The 16,371-nt window shown below is 43.3% G+C and overlaps 1 protein-coding gene across 2 annotated transcripts in view; it reads left to right on the top strand.

Annotated features, from left to right (window-relative positions):
• Window positions 1-8,805: 8,805 nt before the first annotated feature.
• LOC125460992 (uncharacterized) overlaps window positions 8,806-16,371 on the top strand; it is a 96,631-nt gene continuing 89,065 nt past the window's right edge. For both annotated transcript variants that reach the window (XM_048549246.2, XM_048549248.2), the window contains exon 1: window positions 8,806-9,002. In XM_048549246.2, coding sequence (XP_048405203.2) covers window positions 8,843-9,002 — 160 coding nt within the window. In that variant the 5' untranslated portion in view covers window positions 8,806-8,842. The remainder of the gene's footprint in view (window positions 9,003-16,371) is intronic.

Here is a 16,371-nt window from a genome sequence, read left to right as displayed (position 1 = left end):
TAATCCCTTGACCTGCTGAATGGAGTTGGAGGGGTTGTTTTGGAATCGGGGGGGCGGGATCGAGACCGACAAGTCAGTCATAAAATGAGGTGCACAATTATTTGCAGCAGGTCTTAAGTTTCAGCGCTGAACTGCACGGATTACAGAACAATTTAAATAATTATCTGCAAATTTCATAGATTTACACAGCATCAGCTGACAGGATGGCCATTTGGCCATCGCAGCCTTGTTTGCTGGATACTGCAAAAGAAAATTGCAAAATGCAGATTTCCCTTTTAAATTTTCCAAACAACTCCCCCCCCCACCCCCGTATGAGATTGAATACAATTTGTGACAAATGTTTAGATTCAGAAGACGGTATAAAGATAATGCATTACTTACATTTATGTAGTACCTTTCACAATTCTTCTTGTCATGCTTTATAGTGCTTTATGAGAAGGAAGTGGCGATCGTTTTCTTTCTTTATTCATTCACAAGGTGAGGGCATGGCTGGCTAGGCAACCATCCCTAATTGCCCAGAGGGCAGTTAAGCGTCAACCACATTGCTGTGGGTCTGGAGTCACGTGTTGGCCAGATCAGGTAGGGATGGCAGCTTCCTTTCCTAAAGGACATTAGTGAACCAGATGGGTTTTTCCGACAATCGGCAGTGGTTTCATGGCTATTATTAGATTCCTAATCCCAGATGTTTACTGAATTCAAATTCCACCATCTGCCGTGCAGAGATTTGAACCCAGATCCCCAGAACGTTATCTGGGTCTCTGGATTAACAATCCAGTGATAATACCACTAGGCCATCACCTCCCTGTTATTAGTATTACGCTACTAATCCGGAATCCCTGGCTAACGTTTTGGGTTTGAATTCTAACATGGCAAATCATGAAATTTCAACTTAATAAAACTCTAGAATTTAAAACCACACTGATGGAGACCGCACAACTGTTGTTAGTCAGTTGTAAAAGCCCATCTGGTTCACCGAAGCCCTTTTGGGAAGGAAGTCTGCCATTCTAACCTGGTCTGGCCTACATATGACTCCAAAATACATAGTAAAGTAGTTGACTCTTAACTACCCTCTGAGCAATTAAAAGATTCAATAAATACTGGCCCACACTGCAATGCCCACGTACCAGGAACATTTTTTTTTAAAGTAGTCTTGCAGTGCAGTGATTTTTCAAATGTAGAGAGCAAGGAAGTCAATAGCTATACAGCGGGTGCCCACAAAGGCGTGAGAATGACTGGATCATTTTAACTTAAAGTGATGTTGATTGAGGGACACCAGGGAAAACTCTGCTACTCTTCTTTGTCATAACAGCCATTGGATGTTTTACATCCAGCTGAGAAGGTAAATGCAGCCTCAGCTTTTAATGTCCAATGCAATAGGCAGTGTCTGAGAGTGTAGCACTGCCCTGCAAACATTGGCCTGGAACTTGTGCTTGTGTCCTGCAATAGAGCCTGATCCCACAACCTGGTTTAAGACCATGAGATGTAGGAAGTAGGCTATTCACCCCATCAAGTGTACACTCACTTTATTAGACCTTGGCTCTGATCTGGCAATCTGTAACAACAATCTCCTGCCTTTTCCCCATAACCTTTGATTTCCCTTAATGATTTAAAATCTGCCCATTTCAGGCTTGTATATACTTAATGACCAAGCCTCAACTGCCCTCTGCAGTAAGGAATTCCCTGGGGATTCACCATCTACATGGTAGGGAGTGCAAAACTAAAGGGCACAGGTTTAAGGTGAGAGAGGAAAGATACAAAAGGGTCCAGAGAGGCAGTTTTTCACACAGAGGGTGGTGAGTGTCTGGAATGGGCTGGCAGAGGTAGTGGTGGAGGCAAGTACAGTATTGTGCCATTTAAGAAACGTTTGGACAGGTTCATGGATGGGATAGGTATGGAGGGATGTGGACCATATCCAGGCAAGAGGGACTAGATTAGTTGTGAAAACTGAGTGCCATGGACAGGTTGGGCTGAAGGGCCCATTTCCAATCTGTAAACCTCTATGACTCTCAGGGATTCCTTCCCCTCTCTATCGTAAATGGGCAATCTGAAATTATACTGTGTAAGGTCATCCGTCATTCTTGTAATGTGTGTTCTTCCCTTAAGTATATGAACACGCTTCATAATTGATTTGCTATGATACAGCCTCCATTTCATAAACCCGTATTTTTCCAACTCATGTCTATGCAGGTCCATCCCTGACATAAGGGAATAAGTTTCTCTGTGTGTGCAAGTGAGATATTGTGAAAATCTTGCTGAAGAAATGCCAATGAGATGGGACATACCCGAAGGAAAGTCAGTCCTATTAAAGTTAAACCTTGTACTTTGTAAAGAAACATTTTTTGAAGAAGATTGCATCACTTATGAGCGGAGCTATAACAAAAAATCCCAGGCAGGTGTAATTTTTAAAGCAGTCTGCATTTCTCCTCATCATCTCAGCGTGTTTATTTATGCTGAAGGAGAAAATTAATTTGATGGTTATGCTTCAAACCTGTTGAGTCCCTGCCTTTAGACTTGAGTATGAAATCGATCATGATTAACTTACCAACTAATTTAAGCTGGAGAAAATGTTTTCAATAATCACTTCTGACGAGTGTGCCACAGAAGCTGAAAGCTTACCAACAATAACAACAGAAAATAATGGAAAATGCTGGAATTACACGGCGCGCCTGTCAAAACCTGAGGGAGATTAATGCCTGAAGTGGTTGACCCTCCATCAATCGGTCGATTTCCGTTTTCAGCTGCTGTGCGTCCTGGAGGTGATGGCTAAGTTTCCTGAACTATCTCCAGTCACTAAGCCCTGAGTTTAACATCCTCACCTCCCTGAAACAAATCAGAATGGGATGCCAAGGAGGGTAGCAATTTGCATCATTTACCAATTCTTGTAATATCTCAGGCCTGCACCCCATATGATTATGAACCTAATTGAAAGACAAAAAAAAATTGGTCAGATATAGCTACAGCTATTTGCACTAGCATAACGTCATTAATATCCTGAAGTACCCCAAGTTGCTTCACTGCAATGTTATCAGACAAAATTTGACAGCAAGCCATGTGAGGAGATTTTAGGATTGGTGACCAAAAGTTTGGTCATAAGATGAACAAGATAAAACTTGTAAGAGCTTTAGCAAAGGGAGATACAGAGTTTTAGGGAAGAAATTGCAAAGGTTCAGGACCCAGCTGCCAATAGCAGAACAATTAAAATTAGGCACGTGCATGAGGCCAGAGTTGGAGGGCTTTAGCACTAGTGAAGGTTACAGAGATAGAGAAGATTCAGGCCACTAAGAGCAAGAATGTGAATTTTGATGAGCCTCTATCCATATTTCTTATTAATTCAAGGAATGTGAGTTTTGTTGGCTGGGCCAGGACGTTTGCCAATTCCTACTTGTCCTTGACAAGGTGATGATTAGCTTTTTTTTGTACTACTGGTAGGCATAGATCCACAGTGCTGTTAGGGAGGGTGTTCCAGGATTTTGACCCAGTGACACTGAAGAAATAATAAAGCTTTTCCAAGTCAGGGTAGTGGATGGCTGAGAGATTAACCTGCTGCTGTTGGTATCCCCAGCTAACTTCACCTGGTGAAGGGGCAGTGCTTTGAAAACTTGTGATTTCAAATAAACCTGTTGGGCTATAAAGAAGAACCAAGAACAATACAGCACAGGAACAGGCCCTTCAGCCCGCCAAGCCTGCACTGACTCATTTTGCTCTTCCATACTAAAACTGTCTTCACTTACAGGACCCATATCCCTCTATTCCCTTCTTATTCATGTATTTGTCTAGGTGTTTCTTGAATGCTGATATTGTGTCTGCTTCCACCACCCCCTCTGGCAACACATGCCACTCTTTGTAGGAAAAATATGTCTCACACATCTCTTTGAAACTTCCCCACCAAACCGTGAACCTGTATCCCCTAGTAATTGACCCCTCCACCCTAGGAAAAAGTCTCATACTTTCCACTCTATCCATGCCGTTCACATTCTTGTAAACTTCTATCAGGTTGCCCCTCAGTCTCCTGCATTTAAGTGAAAACAAACCCAGTTTATCCAACCTTTCCTCATAGTTAAAATTCCCCATACCAGGCACCATCCTGGTAAACCTTTTCTGAACCCACTGCAAAGCATCCACATCCTTCTGGTAGTGTGTTGAACAGAACTGTGTGCAATATTCCAAATGTGGCCTATCTAAAGTTCTATAAAGCTGCAGCATAACTTGTCTATCCTTACACTCAGGGCCCCTTCCAATGAAGGCAGGCATACCATGGGCCATTTTTACTACTTTATCTACCTACACTACCACCTTCACTGATCTGTGGACCTGCATATCAATACTCCCGAGGGTTCTGCCGTTCGCTATATAATTTCCACCTATACGTGACCTTCCAAAATGCATCACCTCACATTCGTCTGGATTAACCTTCATCTGCCATTTTCCTGCCCATGCCAACAACTGATCTATATCCTGCTATATCCTCTGATTATTTTCCTTACTATCCACAACTCCACCAAACTTTGTATCGTCTGCAAACTTACTAACAGGATCGACTACCTCTCCTCCAAATCATTTATGTAGATCACAAAGAGCAGACATCCCAGCACTGATGCCTGTGGAACAACCCTCTCTTCTGCAAAGCATCCTTCCACCGCTACCCTCTGTATCCTGCAACTAAGCCAGCCTACCCCTGATACCATGGGACTTCAATCTGCCACAAGGGCACCTTGTCAAAGACTTTACTGAAGTCCATGTAGACAACATCAACTGCTTTTCCCTCATCAATCATCTTTGTCACTTCCTCAAAAAACTCAATTAAGTTGCTGTCTCTCACTAATAAGTCCATTTGCTTGTAAATGCATGTAGAACTTGTCCTTGAGAATCTTTTCCAATAATTTCCCTACCAACGATGTGAGACTCACAGGCCGGTAATTTCCAGGATTATCCCTGATCCCCATTGTAAACATTGGGACACCATTGGCTATTCTCCATTATTCTGGGACCTCACCTGTGGCCAAAGAAGATATAAAGATGTCTGTCACTGCTACAGCAATTTGTTCTCTTGCCTCCCCCAGTGTTCTGGGATAGATCCCATCAGGACCCGGGGACTTAACTACCTTAATATTTTTTAAGACGCACAACACTTCATATTTAATGGCAACTTGGCTTAGTAATTTGACACTCCCTTCCCTGAGATCATTCTCCACCAATTCTTTCTCTTTGGTGAGTACCAACACAAAGTATTCATTTAGGATCTCACCTGCCTCTTCTGGCTCCACACATAGATTCCCTTCTTTGCCCTTGAATGGGCCAACCCATTTCCCGGCTACCTTTCTATTTTATGTATGCATAATGATGAGGATAATACATGATGAGGAAGAGAATATAGGATCAAAAGATCAGCTTGGCATTAAAAAAGTACAACAAGGCTGCCAATAATTAGATTCCCTACAGTGTGGAAACAGGCCCTTTGGCCCAACAAGTCCACACTGCCCCTTGAAGCATCTCACCCAGACCCATCCCCGTATACCCACACACCCCTGAAGACTACAGGCAATTTAGTATGGCCAATCCACCTAGCCTGCACATCTTTGGACTGTGGGAGGAAATCGGAGTACCCAGAGGAAACCCACGCAGACACGGGGAGAATGTGCAAACTCCACACAGACAGTCGCCTGAGGCTGGAATTGAACCCGGGTCCCTGGTGCTGTGAGGCTGCAGTGCTAACCACTGAGCCACCGTGCCACCCCATAATCATGAGAAGCTATTCAGTGACCCTAAATTGAAAAGACAAATCAATATTTGGAATGTAGGAATGATCAGAGGATCTTAATCTGTCTTTTATATTTTTAAATATCGTCTGGCTTTCTGCAATTTCAATGTCAGGAATTGAGTCCACTTGCAAGGCTAGCAGTCATCAACCAACCCTCAGCATCCTTGGAAGCTGATGGTGAACCTTCTTGAACCACTGCAGTCCTTGTGGGGAAGTGGTGGTAGATTAACAATTTCAGACAATTGACTGACTGACCCTAGTGACAGAACAGCCAACAAGCTAATTGAAGATTCATGTTATATATAGGTGTAGAAGTCAAGATTTGGGAACTTATAATTAAGCTGTACAGAACATTGTTTAGGCTACAGCTGGAGTACCATTAGCATGTCTGATTTCCACATTATAGGAAGCATTTGGTTGCTCTGGAGTGGTTGCAAGGAGATTTACCAGGATGTTGCCTGGGCTGGAGTGTTTTATCGATGGAGACGGACTACACGGGCTGGAGTTATTGGTTGACAGAAGGCTGAGAGGGGAGCTGATTTAAGTGTACAAAATTTTGAGAGCATTGATAGAGTTGATAGAAATAAATATTTCCCCTTTCATGGGGATTAGTTACAGGGGGACATATATTTAAGGTAGGAGCAGAAGGTTTAAAGGGATTTTAACAATAATTTCACCCAGACAAAGGTGTGTATCCCATTGTCTGAAAGGGTGATATAGTCAGGTAACATTGCAAAAGTTAAGAGACATTTAGATAAACACTTGAAATGCTATAACATATGAAGCTACAGGCAAAGTGCTAGGAAATGGGATTATCTTAAATAGGTTCTTGATGGCTAGTTCAGATTTGAGAGGCTGAAGAGCCTCTTTCATTGCTGTAAAACTCTTTTACTCTAAAATGCTTATGTCTTGCAGGGGAATCTTAGAGACTACATTTTCCCAACAACAGTGGTGAAAATCTACATCTCCCACCTCAAAAAAGCAGCAAATTCTGAGGGTCACTTGAAAAATTATAGACTGAGATTGATAGATTTCTATGAGGTATCAAAGAGCATGGAACTAAGTGCTTGGTCATGCAGAACTTGAACTTGAACAGAGGCATGAAGTTGAAACTTTTTGTCTTGCACCCTTCAGGACAGCGATACAAGAAAACCATGGAATGCAAGGAAGCGACAATGTATCCGGCATGAGACAAAGCTGCTGATTAGTTGAATTATGGTTGGCATGGAGATGCAGCAGTGGTTGCAAATTACCAATCTTAGTTAATTAATTAAATTCAAACCAGGCAGGGGCAACTCTGATTAGTCAGATTATTGTGATGGGCTTGTAGCAGGGATAGATTTTTTCCATAACTCTTTCATCATTAAAAAAGCGCAATGTGTAGACATATTCCCATTGGCTACAAAGACCAAGATCCGATGTGCGAAAATATGTAGATTAAGCCACGCACAAGTGAATCCCACTGCGAGCCCAACTGATAATCTCAAATTGGTTTCCAGCATAATTCTTCATGCAGTTAGGACTATTGGTAAATGCTGTCCAATTACAGAATAAAGCCTAATATTGAACACCATGCTTTAGGTTTTGCAAGCGCAGGCTGGTTGAACTCAGAGCCTTCTGCAGACAGCTGGATACGGAAGTAACTTAAATGGAGTTGAGGTATAGGTCAACCATGTTCTAATTAAACCATGAAGCATTCTCACATTGTGGAATGATCTTATCCTGCTCCAGATTTCTATAAGAATGTGTCCATGATTTGTCTGCTCTGACACATTTCTTCATTATGATTTGGATTTCCAACATCTACGATTCTTTTTCAACTCTACAATAGTCAAGGCTTATCAGGGATCACTTGATAGATGCTCTTAAAATTATGGGGAGGTCATTAGAAAGACATCGAAAACATGTTTCCGTTTGTGGAGATGACCAAAACCAAAGACCACAGATATAATATAGCCACGAATAAACCCAGTAAAGAATTCACTAGACATATACATATTCAAAGAGTATTGAGAATGTGGGATACATCTGGGGTAATTGAAGGTTCAACGGTCATGTCATAGATTCATATACTGCAGAAGAGGCCGTTCAGCCCATTGAGCATGTACCAACACATGAGAAACACCTGACCTGCAACATAATTCCATTTACCAGCATCTGGGCTGTAGGCTTGAATGCTGTTATGTGCCAAGTGCTCATTCATGTACCTTTTTAAAAGATGTGGGCAATTTGCCTTCACCACTCTCCCAGGCAGCGCATTCCAGACCATCACCACATTCTGGGGAGTTTCCTCAGAGCCCCCCCCAAGCCTCCTGCCCTTCACCTTGAACCTGTGTCCCTTCGTGACTGACCTTTCAACTAAGCCATTCCTTATCTTTCATGACTCTATGTCCTTCTGGTCCTTTTTCCCTCAGTCACCTTGTACACTATGTTACTGGACTAGCTTCTGGGAATATGGACTCAAGACTCTCAACGCAAGCTGGTGGAATCTAAATTCAATGAATAAACCTGGAATAAAAGACTAGTCCCATTTATGATAGCCATGACAATTATTATCAGTAAGGTTGGCATGGACGAGTTGGACTGAAGATCTGTTTCTGTTCTGTGTGACTCTATGACACTGTCATCACTTTAAAGGTGCAACACTTGGCGTACTCCAAGTTTCTTCTTCATTCTTACCATGGATTGTTCCGACTATCCTAGGGTGTCTCCCAAGTACTGTAGCAATTTTCGCTTTCACTGTCTGCTTTGTTTTAAAACATGCATTTTCACTGCTAAAAGTCTATAAGATCATGTACAGTTATAGGCTGGCATAAACCTGTTGGACTGAATGGCCTGTCTCTGTGTTGTAATCCATGTATAGCATATTGTAAAATAAAGCTGGAGGGTTAGAGTAATATCTCAGACAATCTGACACCTATTGTAGTTGGAGTGAATAAAGCATTTGAAAGCCCGTCCAAAGTAAGGCAGGTTACTGTAGCAACACAAACTATACAAGCTGTTGACGCTAATGCGCAGGCTGCCTTTCTCAGTTGGTGTCTGTTTGTTTGACCTGCAAGTCTGTCTCTCCAACTGCGCAGGAGGATGTCTGTCACTTCCCTGAAGCTGCCCTCCATCAGCCGGCCCGGGCTAAGGGGAACTCCAGCTGACCCGCTGAGCTTGCGGGTGGACAGTGCTACTTTGGGCTCAGGGAGAGCTGCTACGGCACAGCCACACTTTGCAGGCCGGGCACCCTGCTCGCCAGGTAAGGAAGGCAGCCACACTTTTACAGGGTAGGGAGAGGCAGGGCTGAACGTAAGCCAATATTTCCCAGGTTGTTGTCTGCCTTTCTCTGACTCCTTAAGGGCAATTTGAATGAGCTTTGTCTTAGTCTCAGGGAGCACGGCCTAGGGGTTTGCTGAGTGTAAGAGTAAATGGGGTTCTTTGTATTCATTCACACATCACCCTTGTTTCTGCAAAGACAGAATGAGTGACGCGTAAATGAATGTTGTGATGCGTAAAAGTCTTCCACTTGACTGTTGAGGATAACTCAAAAATAATTCTAGGAGCCTTAAAACTTAAATTGGTCACCAGTAAATCTAGTCAGGGACTCAGGAGAAAGGAGTTTTCTGAGAGCGGCTAAACATATGGAGGTTGCTACCACAATTCAGAATCAATGGTTGAGGTGACTGAGGGAGAAAGGACCAGAAGGACATAGAGCTATACGAACATGCAGCTCAGTGAAGCCCTTAGGTTGCATTGATTCTGTGCCAACCTGTCTACAGTAATCCCACTTTCCAGCACTTGGCCCAAAGCCATGAATGTTGACATGTTGACAAGCAGAAAAGAGTTGACTGGTAATGCTGCTCGCTGGAGAGCCAATGCAGTAGCAATGGGCCACATGACCTCTTTCTGCACTGTAATTCTGTGATTCTGTAAATGACTAGCACCATGGTTGGCGCAGACCATGGCTTTGAAATTTTGCAGATATTAGGTCTTGGGCACCATTTCAATTGGACCAGCAGCAAAATGGCTTTGGAGTTTTGGAGTGCTGACAATAGTCCGCATGGTGAAGTGGGGGGCAGTTCGTGGGTGAGGGGACAAGGGTTAGCATAAGGAACTGAGCATTTGTGATAGGTTTGGGTGTGACCAGGTGGGGTGGATGTAATCAGGAAAGACAAGGGGGAGGTGAGCAGAATGCAGCCTGGAAGGGAAAGAAGGAGATTAGGAGAGGCAAGAGAGAAATTGGGAGAGAATGGAGAAACTGAAGGCAGGGGGTTCTCCCGACATCTTGATTAATATTTATCCCTTGGCCAAAGCTTAAAACCAGGTTATCCAACCATTTATGAAATGGCAGTGGGAGCTTTGTATGTGTGCATTGGCTCTGATTTGCTTACATTTCAACAGTAACTACTCTTTGAAAAGTAATCCAATGGCTAGAAAATGCTTTGGGAGTTCTGAAGTTGTGAAATTTCAGTCTCAAGGCATCTGAGGGCCATTGTGAAAGATATCTTCCAGTGTCTATCTGGATGGGCAAGACCTGAAATTATATGATCATTGCACATGCCAGTGATGACATTGGAGCCTCCAATGAAATGTTCACTTCAGTCAAAATTAATTGTATTGTAAAATTATTAAACTTATTTAAACTCAAGTCCAAACTCTTTGGCTTCACTCAGGTCTTAAAACGTCACTCACAATAAAGCACATTTTATCGGATAATGCTGTTGCTGGAGCAGGGCTTGGGTACACATTTTGTTAGCTTTGGTTCAACTTGTGAATTTTATATAAAAAAATTTGTCTGCATATCAATCTTCAGATTTGCTAAGTACAGTCTATTGAACAATGTGTTATGAGGTTCTCAGCTGAGAATCAAGACATTGGGGTAATAAAAGAGAGCATTAGGGAACAAAAGATTAATTTCAAAGAAGTGTCGACCTTATTACAAAATGTTTGGCAAGATGTCATTTATTTACATATATTTTCCAAAGTCGTGCAATTTGTTGTGTACTGTGGTCATGCTATTAGACCAATCCATCAGTGAGTTCAAATCCCCCACATCAATTTAAACGGATTGGAAATAAAAAAGAGTTGCTATCAGCAAAAATGACTGTGAAGGTGTTAAATTGTCATAAAAATCCAGTTTGTTCCATGGCTATCATTTTGGAAAAGAAATGTTTAGACATTATGAAATCTGATGTATAAGTGACTTTAGTGCATGGTTGACTCTTAGAAGCCCTTTGGTGTAATCTGATAAATCATTGAACCTTATTGAATTGCTACCAATAGTTTAAGAAGGCATCACCATGTTCTCAAGATGGATAAGAGCAGACAATTAGTGTCGGCCTTGCCAGCATTCCTAGAAACATACAATGTAGAGGATCATCCAGTAGAGGGCAACTGTGAGGGAGAGGCAGCACTTTCACACATACATGAGAGCCTGGAAGCAGTCGCCTGCACTGAGGAGTGGATTGTTATGGGCCTGGTATTAAGGAGTAGTTAGGCCCCTTGTCTTTTGGCTAAGACCACTTGGCAGTGATCATATGCTGGGGCTTTTTCCTCAGTGACAGGAACATTAATGTGGGTACAACAACTTAAATACCCAACTCTAACCCAAAAAACAGGGGGAAAGAAATGTGCAATTCAAGATTTGTTGGTAGCAGAATGAGAAGTAAGGTGTTGGTTTGAGAGGCTCCAGTAAGCAGCGGTTCACCAAAAAGTACAGGTATACTCAGGCAAAGTCCTTCTGTCTTTAGTTTTAGAGCATTTGAGATGGCAGTGAGGGCTCCTCACTGCAGGATGTGGGGGCTCAGGGAGACTTCCATTGTCCCTGATGATTACATGTGTGGGAATTGCACCTAGCTGCAGCTCCCGGGAAACTGTGTTAGGGAGCTGGATGCACTCAGGATCATCCGAGATGCTGAGCGTATGGATAAGAGTCTTAGTGAGGGGGTCACATCGACCACCAGAAAAAGGCAATGGGAGTTGGCCGAGAGTGCAGGAATCCCCTGTGGCCTTTCCCCTCGAAAACAAGTATACCGTTTTGGATACTGTTGGGGGGGTTGATTGTTTAGGCGAAAGCACCAGGAACCAGATCAGCGGCACAATGACTGGCTCCGAGGCAGAGTGGGAAAGGGTAAAGGTAAACAGGACCTTAGTGATAGGGAACTCAATAGTTACGTGAAGAGACAGGAGATTCTGTAGCTGCAAATAGGAATGCAGAATGGAGTATCGTTTCCGAGGTGCCAGGGTCAAGCATGTCTTGGAGTGGCTGCAGAATGTTCTCAAGGGGGACAGTGAGCAGCCAGAGGTCATTTTATATGTTGTCACAAATGATATAGCTAGCTATGGTGGATGAAGTCCTGCTGAGTGATTATAGATGCTAGGAAAAAAGTTAAAATACAGGACCTTGTCAGCAGGAATCTCTGGATTACCTCCAGTGCCATGGGCTAGTGAGAGTAAGAACAGGAGGATGTGGCAGATGAATGTTTGGCTAAAGAATTGGTGCAGGAGGCATGGATTCAGATTTCTGGATCATTGGGATCTCTGCTGGGGCAGAGGTGAACTGTTCAAGAAATGGCTTGCACCCAAGCTGGAGGGGGCCCAGTATCCCAGCGGGCAAGTTTGCTAGTGCTGCAACGAAGGGTTTAAACTAGATTGGTGGGGGGGGGGTGGGATCCTCAACAGCAGTGAGGCATGTGTTAGGTTGGAAGGAGATACAGTAATCAGGAATAGCCCGTTGAGGAGACAGTGCCAGGGACATGGGTTCAACTCCAGCCTCGGGCGACTATCTGTGTGAAGTTTGCACATTCTCCCTTTGTCTGAGTGGTTTCCTCTGGGTGTTCCAGTTTCCTCTCACAGTCCAAAGATGTTCAGGTTAGGTGGATTGGCTACGTTAAATTACCCGTAGTGTCTAGGGCAAGAAATGCAGTGATAGGGTAGGTGGTGGGTCTGGTTGGGATGCTCTTAGGAGGGGCAGTGTGAACTCAATGGGCCGAATGCCCTGCTCCCACGCTGTAGGGTTTCTATGCTCAGGCTGGAACAGTACAGGGAGCGAGGAATGCCTGTTGGATTAAGTTGCATCTATTTCAATGGTAAGGACTGACAGGTAAGGCTGATGAGCTCAGGGCATGGATCCGTGTATGGGACTGGGATATTATAGCCATTACAGAAACATGGCTAAGGGAGGGACTGGACTGGTAGCTTAATGTGCCAGAGTACAGGTCCTTTAGGAGGGACAGAGGTGGAGGAAAGAGGGGAGGGTGAGTTGCATTTTTGATTAAAGGGAGTATCACAGCAGTAGTCAGAGATGAAATAACTGAGGGATCATCCAGTGAGGCTTTGTGGGTGGAGCTAAGAAATGAGAAGAGAATGGTGACATTATTGGGGTTGTTTTTTAGGCCCCATATAGTTACCAGGAATGAGAGGAACAAATATGCAGGAAATTGTGGAGACTTGCGGGAGAAATAAGGTTGTCATAGTGGGGGATTTTAATTTTCACAACACAGGAGGCAGACAAGGTCCTCAATAAATATTTCTCCTCTCTGTTTACAATGGAGAAAAATATAAAGACTTTGGAACTGGGGAGAGTTAGTGGCGATATTTTAGAGACAGTGCATATTACACTACAGGAACTGTTGGAAGTATTAGAATGTATGAAGGTGGATAAATCTCCTGGTCCTGACCAGATATATCCAAGAACCCTGCAAGACACTAGAGAAGAAATTGCAGGGATCTTATGTGATATAATTGCATCATCATTATTCATAGGTGAGGTCCTGGAAGACTGGGGGGTAGCAAAAGTTGTGCCTTTATTCAAGAAGGGCTGCAAAGATAAACCTGCGTATTATAGACCAGTAAGCTTAACATCTGTGGTAGGTAAGTTACTTGAGAAGGGATAAGATATATATGCATTTGGAAAGACAGGGTTTGATCAGGCGTAATCGGCATGGCTTCGTGCGTGGGAGATCATGCCTCACAAATTTGTTAAAGTTCTTTGAAGTGACCAGGAAGGGCAGTAGACGTAGTCGATATGGATTTCAGTAAGGCCTTTGATAAGATTTGACATGGTAGGCTGATCTGGAAGGTTAGATCGCATGAAATCCAGGAAGAGCTAGCAAATTGGATATGCAGTTGGCTTGTTGGTGGAAAGCAGAGAGTAGTAGTGGAAGGATACTTGTCAGACTGTGACTAGCAGTGTACTTGAGTGGTCGGTGCTGAGCCCATTGCAGTTTGTTATCTATATCAATGATTTGAACAAGAAAGTACAAAGCATCATAAGTAAGTTTGTGAATGACACTAAAACAGGAGGAATTGTGGACAGTAAGGAAGGTTATCAGAAATTGCAGCAGGATCTTGATCAGCTGGAGAGCGAAGAAACAGCAAATGAAGTTTAAGAAAGAAGTGTGAGGTGTTGCATTTTGGAAAGTCAAATCAAGGTAGGAGTTTCATGATGAATGGTATGGCCTTAAGGAGTGTGGTGGAAGAGTGGGGCCTTGGAATTCAGGTGCACAGTTCTCTGAAAGTGGAGTCACCGGTACACAGGTCAGTGAAGAAGGCTTTTGGCACACTGGGCTTCATCAGTCAGTACATCGAGTGTGGAAGTTGGGAAGTTATCTTGCAGTTATACAGGATGTTGATGAGGCTGCACTTGGAGTATTGTGTTCAGCTTTTGGTCACCTTGCTGTAGGAAGAATGTTATTAAAGTGGAAAGAGTGCCGAAGAAATTTACAAGGATGCTACCAGGACTCAAGGGACTGAGTTCTAAAGAGAGGCTGGACAAGCTAGGACTTTTTTCTTTACAGCATTGGAGACTGAGGGGGGTAGGGGGTGGGATCTTAAAGAAGTGTATATAATCATGAGAGGCATGGGTAGGGTGAATGCACTCAGTCTTTTTCCAAGGGTTGGGGAATTAAGGACAAGAGGACATCAATTTAAAATAAGAGGCGAAAGAATACATGGGAACCTGAGGTGCAACTTTTTTTACACAGAGGCTGGTACATATATGGAATGAGCTGCCAGCGGAAGTGGTTGTGGCAGGTACATTAACACCATTTAAAAGGCATTTGGATAAATATATGGGTGGGAAAGGTTTAGAAGGATATGGGCTGTGCAGGAAAATGGGCTTAGTGTGGATGGTCATTTTGGTTAGCATGGACCAGTTTGGGCCAAAGGGCCTGTCTCCATGCTGGAGGACTCTATGAGTCCATGAATCATTAAAGTAAAAAACACCAAAGCATTCCATAAAATGTGATCGTAATTTTAACAAAAATACCTTGCTCAATTCTGACACAAATTAGAGGCTATGCAAAAGATTTTTCATGATTACATTGTCCCTGTGGGAATGCTGCACATTTGGGAACAATACCGCTGCACTGGAGGTTCTGACTATTGAGTAAAATATTAAGTATGGCTCACTTCTCCCTCAGATGCAAATGAAAGCTTCAACTGTGCCAGTTCAAAAAAAAGTGCAGCGTAATAATCCCAATGTCCTTGTTTGTCACTCAATCAGTATCAAAAAAAGAACAGATAATCTGGTCCTTCAGTCACCACTATCTGTAGGAGCTTGCATTGTCTAAATTGCGTGCAGTGATTTCTAAATTATTGTGATTGCACTTCAAAAGTATTTCATTACAAAGACTTCAGTAAAGCTTTTGATGAGGTTCCACATGGTAGGCTATTGGAGAAAATAGGGAGGCATGGGATTGCGGGAGATTTAGCAGTTTGGATTAGAAACTTGCTTTCTGTAAGAAGGCAACGAGTGGTGGGTGATGGAAAATATTCAGCCTGGAGTCAGGTCACTAGTGGTGTGCCTCAAGGATCTGTTTTAAGACCACTGCTGTTTGTCATTTTTATAAATGACTTGGACACAGGCATAGGTGGATGGGTTAGTAAGTTTGCAGATGACACTAAAGTCGGTTAAGTGGTGGACAGTGTGGAAGAATGTTGCAGGTTGCAGGGAGACTTGGATAAACTGCAGAATTGGGCTGAAAGGTGGCAAATGGAGTTCAATGTGGATAAATGTGAGGTGATTCGCTTTGTGAGGAATAATAGGAAGGCAGAATACTGGGTCAATGGAAAGATTCTTGGTAGTGTGAATATGCAGAGGGATCTTGGTGTCCATGTACATAGATCCCTGAAAGTTGCCACCCAGGTTGATCATGCTATTAAGAAGGCTTACGGTGTGTTAGGTTCTATTAGTAGAGGGATTGAGTTCTGGAGCCGTGATGTCATGCTGCAACTGTACAAAACGCTAGTGCGGCCTCACTTGGAGTATTGCGTGCAGTTCTGGTCCCCCATTACAGGAACAATGTGGAAGCACTGGAAAAGGTGCAGAGGAGATTTACTAGGATGTTGCCTGGTCTGGAGCGAAGGCCTTATGAAGAAAGGCTGAGGGACTTGGGCCTGTTCTCATTGGAGAGGAGGAGGCTAAGAGGGGATTTAATAGAGACATACAAGATGATCAGAGGATTAGATAGAGTGGACAGTGAGACTCTTTTTCTGAGGATGATGACGTCAGCTTGTACAAGGGGGCATAGCTACAAATTGAGGGGTGATAGATTTAAGACAGATGTCAGAGGCAGGTTCTTTACTCAGAGAGTGGTAAGGGCGTGGAACGCCCTGCCTGCCAATGT

This window comes from Stegostoma tigrinum, chromosome 18, assembly GCF_030684315.1.
Source record: "Stegostoma tigrinum isolate sSteTig4 chromosome 18, sSteTig4.hap1, whole genome shotgun sequence".
Classification (NCBI taxonomy): Eukaryota; Metazoa; Chordata; class Chondrichthyes; order Orectolobiformes; family Stegostomatidae; genus Stegostoma; species Stegostoma tigrinum.
The sequence above is the reverse complement of the archived record's forward strand: the minus strand, read 5'-3'. Positions and strand labels throughout refer to the sequence as shown.